We start from the raw sequence: 19,907 nt of genomic DNA, 5'->3' as shown, positions 1-19,907 counted from the left end.
TGCTGGGGAAACACCACGGTTCTAGATTAGCTAACAACTACAGCTAGGTATACCTATCAACTGTCATACGGTTCTATAGGGAGAGTCTTCACTTTTTCCTATAGATGGAATACCTGTCAACCATTCCTTGATTTGCTTGCATCTCTTAATAGCTCTAATTATCCCACCTAAATCTCTAAAACTTTTTTTAAGACATTGAGTTGCTTTAGAAAATGCTTGGTTCGGCAGAAAGTGACCGGCAAACTCTGACCAATAAGCAATTATTACATTACATTATGTATTGTCTGCTAATCTTGAGTTATAGGCTATAATATAAACCAGAGATACACTCACTATTCTGCAGGTTACTAATAGAAATAAACAACAGACACATAGGTACAGAAAGACATGAGATTATAGCGGACAGGTGAAATGACTACACTTTTAGAAACTGAACAGGCTGGGTGTGCTGTGGAATTGTAGCACTGAAGCATGCTGAAGGCTATTGAAGCATATTGAAGGCTCTAACACTGGATAAATAAAATATAAATTATGGAATACTCTTTAAATACACAGTGGCTCAACCAGCTGAACAGTAAGCCTAGCTCTGAAGTATAATACTTAAAGCGTAACTATAATTTCAGTAGCCAAAAAATTAAATTCCTCAAATAAAAAGCCCATGTGTTACCCTTTAAAAAGAGCCCTAAACTGCGTTGATAGCGTGTATGCTCACTGAGATATCCCCAGTTGTTTGGCTCAGAAGAATAAATTAATTTTTCTCCTGGCTGAGAGAAAGTGGGCGTGGCCTCTCCCATCATCTCCCTGGCTGGCTCCCTCCATTTACTGACCAGCACATTAGGAGATGCATCACACACAGTGGGATTAGATACAGCCCCAGACTACAGTATCACAATGTAAGATTAGATACAGAGCCCCAGTAGATGGTATCACACACAGTGGGATTAGATACAGTCATCTGCTCTCATAACACTGTAGGATAATGTCAGCCATGGAGGTGGGGGCACCTGCTGCAGATATCTGATAGTGAATGTTATATATACTATGGAAGGACTACAGCTGTGTTGTACTGGGACTTGTAGTCCTCCCCTTAGTCACTCACCCTCATGCAGTACATTGGAGTGATGGTGGCACTGGATACACTTGTCCCTCCATCCAGCTCTTCCCCTGCGCTGCTCCTCACACAACACCCTCAGCTCTGCTTAGTCACCTCTGTGAGGGGAGGGGGGAGAACGTGCTGCCAGGAGGTGAGGGGAGGAGGGGAGGAGGTTTTGTTTATGTGTGTGTCAGGGTTATTATCTGATAATGCTGTCAGAGTCTGTACACTAAGTATGGATCTGCAGGGAGGGGGCGTGTCCAGCAGGAATGCAGAAATAAGTCAGAGGCAGACAGAGCTCTGAGGGGACTTTTGGCTTTATGTATTAAAAAAACTGTTAATTTTAGATTATTAATGTATATTGCAAAAAGTCTTAACATGACCTAAGCTAACTAAAACTGAATGGTCAAAATATTTTATAGTTACGCCTTAACTACTCAAGATCAGAAGAAATAAGTAATATAATGTAGTACACATTGACTCCACCAGCTGAATAGTGATTGCAGCTCTGGGGCATAATAGAAGATATAACCCATCATTACTACAGGATAAATCATGTAGTGTATATACACTTTTGCCTTAGCTTTCTTTAAAGGTTAACTTTACCTATTCCTAGGTCGATTCTGTAAATTATACAATGCAAATTTTAATTACAACTGAAACATTTTAAAGCAGCAACATATAAATCACAGTCAGTACATTTATGGAAGGGTACATCTGCATTACAGAGTATAGAATTTTAATAAATTAACAAATATGTGATGCAGTCCATTGTCTCAGAGGACAGGAGAAAGCTATATTCAAGTAAACCTCAATAATCATAGAAGATATTGAAATTTGAGTCATACAGAGTCCAAGAAACGTCCACCAGGACACAACATTCATTACTGACAGCCATGTTATAGTTGACTTAGTTATGTCTTCTATTAACACAAGTGTCTACAGTGCAGATCAAGGCAGGAGGTTAAAGAAGGTGGCGTAGAAGACTGGCTATGTCTGCATCTAGGAGGTGCATCTAGATGGACCTGGAATAGGTTAGAATATTATTAAATTTGATGTAAAGGTCATTAGCATTGACTGTTGTCTCACTCAATGTAAATTTTATGTCCAGATCTTCAACTCCAATTGACCAGGAAATAATAAGATATTATGTTGTGGTCTTCTTTGTGCTCTTATAGTCTTTGCCATATGGCCCCTGTAATCTGTGCCCATAACAGACATAACATTCCGTATTCTTCTTCTACTAGGAGCTTTCTTGGCTATGAAGTTCCTAAGCCACCCACCCCTCTTTCCGGAAGAATTCAGAAGATTGAAAGGTGGTGTTCTTGAGATCAGTCACAAAACTGGGGTGAAGCATTAGCAAAGCTTCTTCTGCGGTGTGTAAACAGTAATGGAATTGCAGAAGGAATTAACGCTTTTATGGCTGGCTTTAGACTCTGTTGCTGCATACACTACTGCAGAATGTCTAAATATACCGGTGGGGCCTTGACAAGAGCTTGAAGCTTACGGTGGATCTCTTTAATGTTGAGCCTCTGTTGCGGTTCTCTCTGCCAGCAGCCTTGCATAATGGTGTAGACTTCAGTGGGACAGGTCCTCGGTCTTTCAAGTTCTCGTCCTTGGGTAATGCATTCGATTGCCTAGAGTAGAAATAAGTCAAATAAGCTGACATGAAATAACAAAAGAATGAGGCAAATTGATTTCAGAGGAGGCGGTCAATCCGCCCACATTATAATCCGCTACTGCCCCCCCCCCCCCCCACGCTGTCCCCAATAAACAATGCCTGCCTCCCCTCCCTGCTGGCCCCAATAAACACTTGTTCACCCGCTGTTGCCCCCAATAAACATATTGCCGTCTGGTTTCCTGCTGTTGCGCCCCCCTCCAAGGTCACAGCTGCACAGAGGTTGTCAGGAGAGGAGGGGGCTGATCTTATAGGGGAGGTCACAGGGTCACAGCAGCACAGAGGATGTCAGGAGAGGAGGGTGCTGATCTTATAGGGGAGGTCACAGGGTCACAGCAGCACAGAGGATGTCAGGAGAGGAGGGGGCTGATCTTATAGGGGAGGTCGCAGGGTCCCAGCAGCACATAGGATGTCAGGAGAGGAGGGTGCTGATCTTATAGGGGAGGTCACAGCAGCACAGAGGATTTCAGGGAGGAGAGTGGTAATCCTATAGGAGAGGTCCCAGCAGCACAGAGGATGTCAGGAGAGGAGGGTGCTGATCTATAGGAGAGGTCCGAGCAGCACAGAGGATGTCAGGAGAGGGGGGCGCTGATCTTATAGGGGAGGTCAAAGCAGCACAGAGGATGTCAGGAGATGAGGGTGCTGATCTATAGGAGAGGTCCAAGCAGCACAGAGGATGTCAGGAGAGGAGGGTGCTGATCTTATAAAGGAGGTCACAGGGTCACAGCAGCACAGAGGATGTCAGGAAAGGAGGGTGCTGATCTTATAGGGGAAGTTTCAGGGTCCCAGCAGCACAGAGGATGTCAGGAGAGGAGGGTGCTGATCTATAGGGTAGGTCACAGCAGCACAGAGGATGTCAGCTGGCCCCCTCTTCCACCCTTATATCTGGCCCCCTCATAGATAGCCCTCCTCTTCCCTCCCCCCCTCTTATAGATGGTCCCCCTCTTCCCCCCTCATAGATGGTCCCCCTCTTCCCTATCCCCCCTTATAGATGGTCCCCCTCTGCCCCCCCCCTCCTCCCTGTGCAGATAACACACAAAAAAAAAAACACCACAACACAACTCACCTGCCGTCCGTTCCCCCGTCGAGCCTCTCTCCTTCTGCAGCCTCCAGCTGATGTGCGGCTGCCGGGGGTGTCCCGTCCTATCCTCGTCAGCGAGCGCATCAGAGATCTCCCCATGCGTCGGAAGTCACAGCCACAGGCGCACGGGGAGCTCTCTGATGCGCTCGCTGCTGGGGATAGGACGGGACACCTCTGGCAGCCGCGCATCAGCCAGGGAAAGTACAGTGGTGGATTATAAACCGCCCATATTATAATCCGCCACTGCGTTCATCAGCCATAACCACCCCTCACCTGATGGGGAGACGGGGGAGCAGGGGGTGCTTGGTGGGTGATAGCGGCAAGGCGTAGAGGAGGTGGCGCCTTCTCCTGCGCCTGATTTACCATGATTTATGCCTGGTGCAGCTGTAGATTAAGGCCCCACTGGAAGAGGCGTGTGCTCTGGTCTTAATAAATGTCCCCCTTATACTCATTCCCAACACCCAAAGTTTTAAGCATGCAGGGTGGGTCCCCAGGGGAATATACTATTCAATTGGTCAAAGGTCAATTGATGGAGCACTAGCAGGCATCTGGGACTTTCAGCGCAGGCAGCGCCTGTAACATGCTGCCTGTGTCAGAAGACAGAAGAGTAGGTGTGAGCCAGGAGAGCTGCAGCAATGGGGAGGCATGTGGGAGGTGAGGGGGTTTTTTTGTCTTCTTTCTATTTATCAACTTTAGGGGGGAACTGCACAGGGGACCATGGACTGAGGGGTGACTACACAGGGGGCCATGGAATAAGAGGGTGACCTCTATTTCCCAGGCCTTTTAACTACTAACTTTTAACTTTCACCATGCTCAGTATTTCTGTTTCCAGACCTACCCCCATCCATCCTACTGGAATCTGTCCACATCAGCCCCTCTTTCCTTCCATAAACTTCCATGAATTGTTCACATTGAATTTTTACCACTTTGACTGAACCCTGATCAACTTTCTTTCCAAGGTGCAGCACATAAACCATCCTTATAAGTTACCTCATAAGTAATTATCTGCTCTGTCTTTCAATCCTCCTTCAGTGGTGGACATTTCTTCTAATCCTGGTCCTCCCTTCTTTTCCTTACCTGCCTCTTATAGAAACCCTACTCCTGTCTCCATTAAAAGGGTATCCAAAATCAGGTAACAAATAAACATGCTGCAGAAGCATATAACATTGCACAATCCATTTGTTTTGGGGTTTTCAGTTCCCAGTCTAAAATTGATGCAGAACATTTCATCTCACTGCAGACTATTGGCACAAACAATGAGGTTGCAGCAGCTGCTGCTTTTATTGTCTGCCCTTCTACCTTGACTCAGCACAAACAGTATGCTGTAAACACTCCTTACTCTTCCTAAATGTCCCAATAAATATGGTGGATGGTGATGTAGCCTAGAGGGGCTGGTCAGAGGTGTTAACATCACTCAGGGATGGGGCTAGAGTTCGGAGAGAAGATCCATCCAAGACTCCTGGAACATCACAGAATGATGTGTTATCTTGTGTGAGAGGGAGGAGCTCGAGACTGTGGTGTGACCCCGCTGGGAGGCGCGACCGGTCATTTGCCAGATGGTGCTGTGTGACTCCACTAGTGTAGTGGGTGGTCGCGATATAGCTCAGCCAGGTGTTATGCTGTGGTGACGCCAGTGCCGATGGGCACACAGGTATGAGGGCACACCTGCTTTTATTTTAGTGAGGCTGGCTATACCCTTTCCCGTGTGATCATTAACCTGCTGGGCTGTTTGGGGGTCCTTTGGGTACCTATCACGGTGGTCCGGCATGGAGCTGTGACCCATTTGGACTATCCGCACTGCCACCCACAGTAAGTGCTTGGATAAGAATCACATAGTCACAGACACTTCTTTACTGCCAGAATACTCGATACAGTGATACACAGTGAGTTTCAGCTGAGTTCAGTTCAGAGTTGTGTGCTGAGAGTTAGAAAGAGTGCAGAGATGTAGGTTAGGAGGATGTCGATAGAGTCCCAACCCAAAGTAGTACTGTGCTCTGCCGGAACTTGAGCAGTAGAATGAGTAGAATACTTGAGAGCAGAGAGAATGCTTGTGCCCTTTTTTTTATTCTTTGGTCTTTGCACCACCTATTGCCCACCAGTGTCGGGTGACCCGTCCTAGAGGGTGACACAAGCCCCAGACCTCGTTACATGGGATGAGCAGAGTGGTCAGAATTTTGTGGTTACACCTGCGCTGCAAGATAGAGTATGAAGACTTCTAGCAACTTTGCTCTATCCGGATCAGTTCCTATTTCTTTAGGATACTGTCCTGCACTTTTAGACATGTTCTCGGCGTGGGCTGGGATGATCCCTGACTTGTCCTTTCTAAGTGTGCGTTCAGCAGGGCATAGTGTTTAGAAGTGCTGCTTTCAAGAAAGAAGTGCTCTCTGGTCCCATGTGCGTGTGTTCAATACCACACCTCAGACTAAACTACACTGGACTAGTTGTGTGAGTCCCGTAACAGGGGGCCAGGGCCCAGCTTGACCGCTGTATGGAGAGTTCTTGTTTGCGTCTGTCCTCTACAGAATACAAAGCAAGACTGCCCAAGGTGTGGTTACACTTCCTCTCCCCATGTGACAACTTCCTACAGCATCTGTAAAGTGTGCTGTGAGTGGATGAGAAGAGAGTGCAAAGAGAAGGATAGAGATAGGTAGAAAAGAGAAAGAGCTCTCATTGGTGCACAGATCACAGAAACAAAAACCCTTTTGACACCACAGCTGTGCAATACTTAGGCATATAGTACATATACTAGCAACATCTAGTGGCAAAATTTAAGTAATACCTCACCACCACTAACACTTTAAAGTAAAGGCTTTTGAGAGAGGTGTAAAGACAGGTAAAAAAAATACAAATTTTGTAGTTCCCCTATTTTTAATTTCCTGTCAGAGGTGAATAACGCAAAAGAACACAGAAGCCAGTATTATTAGTGATAACACTATATAAACAAGTTATATACATAAATATATATATATATATATATATATATTTATATATAATATATATATATATATATATATATATATATATATATATATATATATATATAATCTTGAATACAATTTTGTGATACTGGAATACTCCTTTAACCACACTTGTTTAGAACTCTTAGGGGGAGATATATCAAACTGGTGTAAAGTAAAATTGGCTAAGTTGCCCCTATTAACCAATCAGATTCCACCTTTCATTTTTCAAAGCATCTGTAAGGAATGAAAAGTGGAATCTGAATGGTTGCTAGGGGCAACTAAGATAATTTTACTTTACATCAGTTTGATAAATCCCCCCCCTTTGTCTGTTTGTAACAAAAGTAAAGAAATTTGTGACTTTCTTATCACTAAATCATTCAACCTGCTGGCTCTTGGGGAAACATGGCTACTAGTGATGAGTGAATACTGTTCGATCGAATAGATATTCGATCGAATAGTAAGGTATTCGATCTATCAAATATTATCGAATAGACTTTAATGGGATTGAATATTCGATTCAATATTCGGGAGATATTCGTACGAATATCGAATATTTCACTATTTGCTCATCACTAATGGCTACATGAGTCAGCCAAGGCTTCACCTGCTGCTCTGACCTACCCATATTCGTATACCTGAGAACAGGCATGGTGGAGGAGTTGGAGAGTCTCCCTACACTACACTTTCCAGGTCAGTTATCCTGTATCCTCTTCTTTCATTCTCCTCTTTAGAGGTTCATGCCATTTTCTTGACCACTTCTCTTTATTATTTTCATTGGCAGCTCAATCTTTCTGACTCTCCAACATACAAGGGTGAGAATACCCTTTGACCTGATACTCTCTGAGATTAAGTGCAGGAGGGGAAAGCATTCTGGCTAGCCTTGCTCTTCGCTGCAGAATCCCTCCGGCCTCAGTGTGACATTGTTTCTCTATGGGGGACTTGCGCAGAGAGATGGGAGGAGAGCGGAGGAGAGCAGAGGAGAGCGGAGGTGCGCAAGCCCTCCCATAGAGAAACAGTGTCACCATGAGGCAGGCAGGATTCCGCGCCAGAGAGCTACACCACGGAATTCCCCCACATTTGCTCGTTGTGAACATACCCTTACAGGCCACAAGTTCTTAGAGCAGCTGTGTTGCTTAATGTGATACTGTCACCCCAGTATTCCTAAGTGCTTTTATCATTGATAGCAGTATCACTAAGATGGGGCTTAGCATCCATTGAACCCCCTCTCCCTGCCTCATCACAGGGGAGCATGGATACCAGCACTGGGCTGAGGCAATGAGAGTGACCATGTTCAACAATGATAAAAGCACACAGGAAAACTAGGGTGACAATATCACTTTAAGGGCAAAAAAGAGCAAGACTCTTTGTCTTCCTTGGGTGGAGGAATTCCCACTTGTGTGCTGTAAGAAAAACCCAGCATGGCAGAGTCAGTCAACTGCACAGAAATCTGTTGTAACCAAGAAAAGTTCCGCGACTTGTGAAACCATCTAGCTTGTTGTACCTGAAAGTCTGTTCAGATGAGAATTGCTGTTTATACCAGATTGATTTTCATTGCCTGACTTTATCTTTCCTTCAGGCTTCAGGGTATATGCCATCCAACCTACTTCTGGTCTGTTGACAATGTCATCTATCTATCTATCTATCTATCTATCTATCTATCTATCTATCATAATATTATTTCTTTATCTGTATATTTATATTTCACCAACTATGGTCTAGATCAGGGGTCCTCAACTGGCGGACCGCGGTCCGATCCCGGACCGCGGAGGCCAGCTGTCCGGACCCCTGGTCAGACCTCCTAACCGCCCCGGATCCGGTCCGTCCCGCTCCCCACCGCACTGCCTCCCGCCCCATAGGCGTACTGTCCTTAGATGTCAGTACGCCTGTGGGGCTTGGGGCAGTGTCGGTCCGGCCCCCGGCTGATACGCGCTCTCTGGGGATGTCCCGGGGATTCCCCAGCAGAGCGCGCACCACAGACCTCAGTGTACGCCGCCGGCCTGTCCTTCCCGGAAGTGCAGGCCGGCGGCGTACGCTGAGGTCACTGATGCGCGCTCTGCTGGGGAATCCCCGGGACGTCCCTACAGAGCGCGTATCAGCCGGGGGCCGGACCGACGGGAAGAGAAGAAGACAGCCGCAGCGGGGAACGAGGTGCTAGGTGAGTTGTTTTTGTTATTTTTTTTTTCTGTCTGGGGGGCATCTACAAGGGGAGAGCGCACAGGTGGACTATATACTACAGGGGGGACCTCACAGGGGGCTATATACTACTGAGGGGGCTATATACTACTGGGGGGAGCGTACAGGGGGCTATATACTACAGGGGGGACCTCACAGGGGGATATATACTACTGAGGGGGCTATATACTACTGGGGGGAGCGCACAGGGGGCTATATACCACAGGGGGGACCTCACAGGGGCTATATACTACTGAGGGGGCTATATACTACTGGGGGGAGCGCACAGGTGGACTATATACCACAGGGGGGACTTCACAGGGGGCTATATACTACTGAGTGGGCTATATACTACTGGGGGGAGCGCACAGGGGGCTATATAGGGCTATATACTACAGGGGGGACCTCACAGGGGGCTATATACTACTGAGGGGGCTATATACTACTGGGGGGAGCGCACAGGGGGTTATATACTACAGGGGGGACCTCACAGGGGCTATATACTACAGGGGGAAAGCACAAGGGGGGCTTTATACTACTGGGGGGAGAGCACAGGGGCGCTATATACTACTGGGGGAGCTCACAGGGGGCTATATACTACAGGGGGACAGCACATGGGGGGGCTATATACTACAGGGGGAGCTCACAGGGGGCTATATACTACAGGGGGGAGCTCACGGGGGCTATATACTACTGGGGGAGCTCACAGGGGGCTATATACTACCGGGGGAGAGCACAAGGGGGCTATATACTACTGGGGGGAGCTCACAGGGGGCTATATACTACTGGGGGACAGCGCACAGGGGGCTATATACTACAGGGGGAGAGCGCACAGGGGGGCTATATACTACTGGGGGGAGCTCACAGGGGGCTATATTCTACAGGGGGAGAGCGCACGGGGAGGCTATATACTACTGGGGGGAGCTCACAGGGGGCTATATACTACAGGGGGAGAGCGCACAGGGGGGCTATATACTACTGGGGGAGCAACAGGGGGCTATATACTACTGAAGAAGAGCGCACAGGGGGGGGCTATACACTACTGGGGGAGCAACAGGGGGGCTATATACTACCAGGGCAGTCACCCCCTTTGTACCTAATATCAAAGGCCTGGTGAGAGAGAAAAAAATGCCAATTTTCCCGCTAATAAGCAGCAATTCTGTGTATAAATAGTTGAACGTTTGTGACAAAGTAACAAAACACGTTTCCTACTGATGTTCAGCTCGGACCTTCACCTGACAATAGACCCCGGTAAGTGGACCTTCACTAAAAGTTGTTGAGTACCCCTGGTCTAGATGCAGTGTGTCTGTATGGAAACTAGCTGCTTCCATCGGAATACCACGTAACAGTCACAAGTACCTGTAAATACAATTACTTGTCAAAAATAAATAATGTTGTGTTTGTAAATGTTCCCCATCTCCCTGCCAAGACGCCTTGGGCTTCAAGTAACCTAATCCCTCTTGATGTAGTAAAGAGCCACTTATCTGAGTGTCTCCTGAGTTCATTAACTTCTCCAGTTCCTGAGGAGGTCACTTACAGGACCCAAAGGGCATCAGAATTAAATTATCCTGATTGAGCACTGGAAAAAATTAAAATCAGATTCTTCTTTCTTAATATTAATTTATTTCTTGAGAAAGCTTTCTTGGCATCAGTAAGAAAGAATCACATGGGCCAAGAGGAACTTTCCAGTGCCCAGAGAGAGCCTGAGTTCTAGATGTTTTATTATCCCAGATTATCATTACGTCTGAACGGGGATTTGCAGTTTTATGTAAATTAAATGTAATCATGATATAATGAAACATTCTGCAATTTTCTAATATGCTTTGTTTTATAGTTCATCATTCTTTTAAAATAAATGTATAGTTTGGCAGTAGTAAGTGGCAACGCAGGCCTCTCTGTTGCCACCAATGTTGGTGTCTCTGCAGATCCCAATCCCCTGCTCTGATCAAGCATTGACACACATCACTCTACAGAGCAAGGTCCTGTTCCTCCAGTGTACTACAGTATACATATATTCTTATATACAGTACCTGGGGAGGCTGGCCATACTGATTACTGTTTGTGGCGGCTTCTGCACAGCGAGCAGTGATTGCTCTTCTAGTGGTTCTATCTGAGTGAGCAGTAATAGCAATCACTGGAATCATTATAAAGTAAACTTTATTAATGGAAATGTCTGAAGTCATTTTTAGAATACGGTGCCCTGTGTGTACATGAAAAATCCAAAAGAAATCAGGGTACCGCCTCCCACTATTGGAGTAAGACCCAGTGGTCAAACAATCTATATATAATTACCCATGTACATGGACCACTGTAGGACAATTAATACATAACTTTTAATAATACATTAAAAACACGGTCCATACAACATAAACACACATTAACACCCAATAGTGCACTATATATACAGTGTGGTTTCCTCAAGAGCACTAGCAAATAGGGGGAACAGATGACCAGTACTTACGACTGGGAATAATGATAAGGGCTGTCACAAAAAGTGGCAGAAGCATAGGAAATGGGGTGGGGGGTGGGGTAAAATGCGCCCTCAGCTATCCCTTGATATCCTCAAGCCCTGCCTTTTGGGGTGCCCACCTCCCTAGCAGGGTGGCCCCAACCACGGTGACAGTCCCTCTCCTGTTGTAAGTGCTCAGGAGAAAAAAACAAACAAAGAGACAGAAAGCAAAAAAAGTGCAAAAAATGTGACAACTCACAATCACCTAAAAGACATGTAATTGCAGCAGCACAATACATACAAAGATATGCTAGGAGTGCATGTAGAATAAACAGCACTCGTTCTGATGCGTTTCTACCGTCCCAGTGTGTGACGAGTTCATCAGAGAACAGTCTTAGCACTCCAACGTGGATGTGCCCCAGTTATTAGCTGCTGTTAAGATCTCCTCTCAATAACATGGACCTCTTATAATGAAATACAATAATACATGATAGAATGGGTTACTCGTGATCTAGGGTGGTGGGGAGTATAGGTTGCAGCACTGCCAGATGTAAATAGGCCAACACCCATGACACAATGTCAGATATAGTCAAAAGAAAACCAGAGTATACATATGCCCAGCCTATTACTTAGCTTTAGTTACGCTGAATCAGGAGATGGTAACCGCCCGCTCACAGAGTCCCAGAGGAGTCCATGATCCCCCACGATGAGAAGGAGATGGCAAATGGCAAGGTAACCAGTCTTATATACTAGCAGTGGGTCAGGGGCGTAGCTAGAATTCACGGGGCCCCATAGCAAAATTTTTTAAGGCCCCCCCCCCATATTTTTCGCTTTATAGGACGCGCCTTTTGATAAGACGAACCCCTGATTTTAGGGGGGAAAATAGAAAAAAAATATTTTGCTTATTGTCACAGTTTGGAGATAGCAGCAGTGTAATTGGTGCCAATCCCCCCATATAGTGCCCCACATAGTAGCCAATGCCCCCATAATATAGTGCTCCCCATATAGTAGCCAATGCCCCCACATAATGCCCCTACATAGTAGCCAATGCCCCCATATAGTAGCCAATACCCCCACATAGTAGCCAATGCCCCCATATAGTGCCCCCCATATAGTAGCCAATGCCCCCATATAGTGCCCCCCATATAGTAGCCAATGCCCCCATATAGTGCCCCCCATATAGTAGCCAATGCCCCCATATAGTAGCCAATACCCCCACATAGTAGCCAATGCCCCCATATAGTGCCCCCCATATAGTAGCCAATGCCCCCATACAGTAGCCAATGCCGCCATATAGTAGCCAATGCCCCCATACAGTGCCCCCATAGAAGACAGTGCCCGCCATAGTAGCCAATGCCCCCATAAAGTGCCCCCATAGAAGACAATGCCCCCATACAGTGCCCCCATAGAAGACAGTGCCCCCATAGTAGCCAATGCCCCCAGACAGTAGCCAATGCCCCATATAGTGCCCCCATAGTAGCCCCCCTGCGACCAGAAAAACAACAAACAGGCTACTCACCTGTCCGCCGGCCCCAGCAGCTCCTCTCCCGACACTCCGGTCTCCCGTCATCCTCATCTGCCGCTGCAGAACACTTCCGGGACACAGGCAGCGTCTCTGTACCCCGCTGCCTGTGCCGGAGGATGACGGGAGACCGGAGTGTCGGGAGAGGAGCTGCTGGGGCCGGCGGACAGGTGAGTAGGACAGCGATCCCCTCCGCCTGCCCAGCCCGCCCCCTCCATCGCCGCTTAGCCGATCAGGAGCCCAGGAAAATGCTGCTCATTGCACTTTCCCGGGCTTCTGATCGGCTCAGCTGAGCGGCGATAGAAAGGGCGGGCGGGGCAGGTGGGGGGGGATGGCTCAGGGCCGCTCACTATGCATATGCATAGTGAGCGGCAATACAGAGGGCGGGGGCATGTTTTAACGCGGGGGCCCGGGCCCCCTGAACCCCCGGGCCCCATAGCGACGGCGTACCCTGCCCCCATGGTAGCTACGCCAGTGCAGTGGGTACTGCTTCCGGGTGACGGAAGCAGTACCACCCATGTTGCTAATAGAACACATTTAGCTTGTTTATAGAGGCACTAGGGGCTATATGGGACATAGGGAGCAGTCTGTAGCATCCCTCCACATAGGGTAGAATAATATCTACGCACTGTAAGCCTCAAACCGGGAGCGGAGACGATGCGCCGACAGGGGTCCCATTTTACCCACACAGGGATAAACGACATAGACACTCCATCCAACAATCAAATTATCAATCTGTCCCAACACTCTATGTCTCAGGCGGAGGTCTCTCTCTTGTCGAAGGGATTATCATTTATTCCCACGAACAGGAGGGACACATTTGGTTGGGTCAAAGACCTCCACCTTTTTAGTAGAACCCTAAAATGGAAAAAATTAACGCATCCATCAGGACCCCACTTTGGATATGGCAGATTTTGCTGGTATTGACACATTGACATCTCTGCTAAATGAACAAGGTAGGACACCTGGCTCTGGTCCTTTCACAGACCTTAGACCGAAAAGTACTAGAATGCCACCGGTCGGCGATCATGATGCGATCGATTCTTTTATACAGGTGGTTACACATGCCATTGAACAACTCGACACATGCCCCCCAATAGAAGGTTATAACCTGTCCTTTGAGGAGAGGAAAGCACTAGTGACCCTGGAGAAGGATAGGGCACTGGTCATCAAACCTTCGGATAAGGGCGGGAACCTGGTCATTATGGACCATACTCAGTATGTGACTATGTGTCAACATGTCCTCAAGGATAGGTCCAACTATGCATTACTACATTCTGACCCTACCCCCTTATTCCAGAAGGAACTCAAGGGTATTCTCGACCGTGCCAAGACCAATAAATTAATAGACCAAAACGAATACAATTTCATGTACCCCACACATCCTCAGCTGGCTACCTATTATGGACTTCCTAAAGTCCATAAGGGACTGTCACCACTTAAGTGCCGCCCGATTGTATCAGGCATAAACAACTTAACCCAGAATGTGGGAGTGTACCTGGACAGGATCCTTAGACCTTTTGTCCTATCCTTACCATCTTACCTACGCGACACGACCGATCTCTTGCTACGCACCCAGGATGTTGTCCTAGAAAAACATCACCTACTATGTTCTATAGATGTAGAAGCTTTATATAGCTCCATCCATTATGAATTGGGACTACGGGCAGTAGGACACTTCCTAAGCAGTTGCAGCATCTATGACAGACCACACAATGAGTTTATTTTGTGCCTTCTGGAATTTGTACTTACTAAAAACTATTTTCTGTTCTCCTCCCACATCTTCCACCAGCTCAGGGGCACGGCAATGGGCGCCCCAGTGGCGCCCACCTATGCCAATCTGTTCCTGGGCTGGTGGGAGAAGGTCATGGTTTTCGGTGACCAGCTATCAGAGTACCAACAGCATATCCAACTATGGGCCAGGTACAGTACATCGATGATGTCGCAGTGATCTGGTCGGCACACGTGATCAGTTCGAGGGGTTTATGCAGTGCCTTAATACTAACGACATAGGGATGTCTGAGGTCCAGGAAGAAAAACTGTGTTTCCTGGATGTAGCCCTGGAAAGAGGGGTGAATGGTTGCCTTAATACCACCATATACCGCAAGCCCACAGCAGGCAATAGTCTGATACGTTGGGATAGCTACCACCCGCTACCCTTGCGCCGGGGGATACCCAAGGGGCAATATCTCAGGGCCCGCCGGAACTGCTACACCCTGGAAGCCTTTAATCAGGAAGCTGCCACTTTGCGAAAACGGTTTCGTGATCGTGGGTACCCCAACTCTAGAAACTGCCTATAAGGAAGCCAAAAAACGGGATCGACGCACCCTTTTGGTGCCTAAGGACAGGGTTACGGATAATCTGTCCAAAACAAGAATCATAGGGACCTATGATTCGTCGGTATCTCCCATCAGGGAGATCCTGAACCGGTTTTGGCCGATCCTCAAATCAAATCCCCTCGTTTCCAAATTAGTTAATGACAAACCAGCCATCACCTACAGACGGGGTGGAACCAGCGGGGCGGAACCAGCGGGAGGAACGCCTGTAAAACTGGGATACAGCCATAGCCATAGGCTGTATCCAAGTTTTCCAGGCATTCCTCCCGCTGTATCCGCCCGCTGCACGGAGAGGGCAGACATCGGGAATCCGATGCCGAGCGTTCGGGTTCAGCCAAACCCGAACCTCGGCGGGTTCGGACCATCCTTAGTCATTTCATATGCTATGACAATGGCTACATCCTTTACCCTTTTCCCTTGCGCCGGGGGATACCCAAGGGGCAATATCTCAATTGACAATGGCTACATCCTTAACTGTCCGGTACACAAGTCATTATTATTATCTTACATAATACCTGTACTATTTATTTATTTATTTTTCTTTCTGATATTATTCATACTCCTATCATAAACCATCTTTTTAGTATTGTATTCGTTTAGTATTAGGATATCAGGTATCTACCAATGGAACGCAGGTGGACCGGAAGTGGCCAGGGCATCGTCTCCGCTCTCGGTTTGAGGCTTACAGTGCGTAGATATTATTCTACTCTAGACGGAGGGATGCTACAGACTGCCCCCTATGTCCCATATAGTCCCTAGTGCCTCTATAAACAATCTAAATGTGTTCTATTATCAACATGGGTGGTCACGTGACCTGTTGTATCACGGCACCCGGAAGCAGTACACACTGCTAGTATATAAGACTAGTTACCTTGCCATTTGCCATCTCCTTCTCATCGTGGGGGGATCATGGACTCCTCTGGGAGTATTATTAAAAGTTATGTATTAATTGTCCTACAGTGGTCCATGTACGTCGTGATTATACCTGTGTGTACATGAGCATCTGTACACTTGTACACTTGTATCACTTGAATATGGTATTTGAGTGGTAGCAGGCCAGCCTGTATGATAGTTTCCATACACAATATACACGTACAAAACAGTGAGTCCTACTTTTCTACCCCTTAGATGTTGGCGTAGCATATAAAGCAGTACAAGCAGTCTAACCAAATAAAAGTAGCAAAAGAACTAGTAAACAAACTAATAAAAGTAGCAAAAATTGCCACAAAATGATTACAACAGAAAGTAAAAGAATCCCAAAATATTATTCACCTAGATAAAAAAGATGAAACTTGTTGGCCCCTTTAAAATAAACTGGGTGTAATGGTGAAAAAGGATGAGGAAAAGGCCAATCTACTAAACACTTTCTTCTCTACTGACATTTAGTCTATGTTCACGAAACGTTTTTTCAGCCCCATTTAAAATTACGTCTATTATTTTGAGTCTAAAATAACAGACGTCATTTAGCTGTTTGGCCTCCCCTTAGTGCAATGACAGCTCTTGGTACATTATTCTAGTTTGGAATTACTAATTGGACTTTGGATGCGGCTTATTCGAAAAACTATTGAATCTAATAGTAAAAACGGAGAAAGAACGGTGACAAAAGAAAAACTGTGAGTGAGCAACTACTAAAAACGTCCGCTGTTTGCAAAAGACGTCCGAAAATAATGATCATGTTCATTATTTTGATGTCCGCGGTAAAAACGTCCGTTATTCAATGCATTGTGTGCATTGGACATCTGTCTTCAAATTGATATCAATGTATTGCCATTGCAGTCAGTTAAATTTGAAATATCAAAATCGGCCGCCTTTTCTTTATTTTTGAGGTTGTGTGAACATAGCCTAAACCCATAGCTCTACCAGGACGTTACTGAACGTCCTCGTGCCGCTATGGGAGTTCAAAGAAGGGTCGCACGGCGACCCCCCTCTGAATTTCCGCGATCCCGGGTGCCGCATGTAGCCCGGGATCGCGGCTATTAGCGGGCACAGTTCAATCGCCGTGCCTGCTAATTAAGTACTTAGAAGCAGCTGTCAAAGTTGACAGCTGCTTCTAAATACTTGCTCATCTCCATCCCTGGTGGTCTAGCGGGGGGATTGCCCACCCCCCCGCGGCGCGATTGTGTGGGGGGGGGCGATCCCCGCATCCATCCCGGGCCGGGGTCTGCGCCGTAATGGTGCTGATTCCGCCTCGGCATTCTATTGTTTTCGGCTGCAGCAGCCAAAAGCAATAGAACACCGATCTCATGGATTCATGCAGTATAACTATACTGCATGGATCTCTATGAGAGATCAGAGTGCATATACTAGAAGTCCCCCAGGGGGGCTTCTAGTATATGTGTAAAGTAAAAGAAAAATGTATTTTTAATAACACAAAATTCCCTCCCCTAATAAAAGTCTGAATCACCCCCCTTTCCCCATTTTATAAATAAAAATAAATAAACAAACAAACATGTTTGCTATCGCTGCGTGCATAATCGCCCGAACTATTAATTAATCACATTCCTGATCTCACACGGTAAATGGCGTAAGCGCAAAAAAATCCCAAAGTGCAAAATTGCGCATTTTTGGTCCCATCAAATCCAGAATAATTATAATAAAAAGCGATCAAAAAGTCGTATATGCACAATCAAGGTACCGATAGAAAGATCACATCATGGCGCAAAAAATGACACCTGACACAGCCCCATAGACCAAAGGATAAAAGCGCTATAAGCCTGGGAATGGAGCGATTTTAAGGAACATATATTTTCTTTAAAAGGTTTTAATTTTTTACAAGCCATCAAATCAAATAAAAGTTATACATGTTAGATATCGTTGTAATCGTAACAACTTAAGGAACATATATAACAAGTCAGTTTTACCCTAGGGTGAACTGAGTAAAAACAACCCCCCCCCTTCACCCCCCCCAAATAGAAAAAAAAAACACACATATAATTTCACCACACATATAATTTTTTTCTGGTTTCCCGGCACATTTTAGGTAAAAATTACATCTGCCATAGCAAAGTACAATCAGTTGCGCAATAAATAAGGGCTCATTTGGGTCTCTAGGTGGAAAAATGCAGGCGCTATGGCCTTATATACACGAGGAGGGAAAAACGAAAGCCGAAAATGAAAACTGGCTGTGTCCCCTAAGGGTTAAAGTGTATTCCCATTACAACTAATATAGTTATACTTGCCAGGCTTTTTCAAGCTTTGCTAAGCATTCATTTAGCAAACTTGCCTCCTTCTCCTGATATGCTGTACTTTCCTTAACATATTTCTATATTTTATACAGTATATATTATAGCTACATATACACCAGCCAGACCATTGCTTTTAGAGCAGAGTTGTGGTTGGTAACCTAATCACCTGCTTAATCCAACCTTAAAAACCCATAAAACAAAAAATAAATCTGTGTAAGGCTATGTTCACACAACGTCAAAAATAGAGAAAAGGAGTCCGATTTTGAAATTTAAAATAATGTCCATTATTGCCATGATTTAAGACTGCTATGGCAATGCATTGCAGTTAAATGGAAAGACGGATGTCCAATGCACACAATGTATTGAATAACGGACGTTTTTACAGCGGACATCAAAATAATGAACATGATCACTATTTCTGGACGTCTTTTGCAAACAGCGGACGTTTTTTATTAGTTGTTCACACACAGTTTTTCTTTTGTCACCTTTTTTTCTCCATTTTTACTATTAAATTCAGTTGACTTTTCAATTAAGCCGCATCCAAAGGTCAATTAGTAAACCCAGACTAGAATAATGGACCAAGGGGAGGCCAGACAACTAAATGATTTCCGTTATTTTAGACTCAAAATGACAGACGTCATTTTAAACGGAGCTCAATAAACGTGTGAACATAGCCTAACAGTATAATGTATTTATAGAGGAAATCTCAGTTGTAGACTGGTCCTTGGTGAGGCTGTAGAGGTTTTATGTCTGGATTTTTCTGGCATTTGATACTGTGCCGCATAAAATTTTGCTTCATAAAATTAGGCTACTGGGACTAAGGGAAAATATATGTAAATCGTTTAGCAACTGGCTGAGTGATAGGAAACAGAGGGTGGTCATTGAAGGAGCATACACAGATTGGCTAAGAGTCTTGCCCAGTCTGACAACCTGCAAGATTCATTGTTGGTCAGTTAGATTGTCAATAACTATGCTCCCACAACCCAAACCCCATGGTGGGTCTGTACAGTACATGCTCTGCCCCGCTATGTATTCTGCTCTGCTATGTGCGGACCGGCACTAAACCCTTAGAGCTGATGGATCTTACCCACACTAGCCAGGGGAAGCTGTGGGAAATATGGGGACTCTAAGGGTCCTCCACTGCTGTTCAGTCAATGATGGTCTGGACAAGTGGCAGGTACGCTGCTTGTCCATATCCCTCCCTTCCATAACTCCCCATATGGCCAAAGCCCCACCCCGCCGGGCCCTGGGATATTTGTTTTGTCCGAAACTAGTCCCTGGCAAAAAAGGTTGGGAACCCCTGCTCTATTTGAAGGGAGTGTTGCTCGAGCATGCACATTGACACTATTTTAAGGGCCCTTTTACACAGCTTGAGACTGCTGCCTCTGAACAGTGCTCATTTACAGAGCCTTCACAAGGCACAATAACTTG

At 46.0% G+C, this 19,907-nt stretch overlaps 1 protein-coding gene across 4 annotated transcripts in view; it reads right to left on the bottom strand.

Moving 5' to 3' along the window:
* Positions 1–1,239: 1,239 nt before the first annotated feature.
* Positions 1,240–19,907, bottom strand: part of NTRK1 (neurotrophic receptor tyrosine kinase 1) — a 143,026-nt gene continuing 124,358 nt past the window's right edge. For all 4 annotated transcript variants that reach the window (XM_069951318.1, XM_069951316.1, XM_069951315.1 and 1 more), the window contains exon 17: positions 1,240–2,730. In XM_069951318.1, coding sequence (XP_069807419.1) covers positions 2,545–2,730 — 186 coding nt within the window. In that variant the 3' untranslated portion in view covers positions 1,240–2,544. The remainder of the gene's footprint in view (positions 2,731–19,907) is intronic.

The sequence above is a fragment of the Dendropsophus ebraccatus genome, chromosome 13 (assembly GCF_027789765.1).
Source record: "Dendropsophus ebraccatus isolate aDenEbr1 chromosome 13, aDenEbr1.pat, whole genome shotgun sequence".
In the NCBI taxonomy this organism is placed as follows: Eukaryota; Metazoa; Chordata; class Amphibia; order Anura; family Hylidae; genus Dendropsophus; species Dendropsophus ebraccatus.
This window is presented reverse-complemented; position numbering and strand designations above follow the sequence as displayed.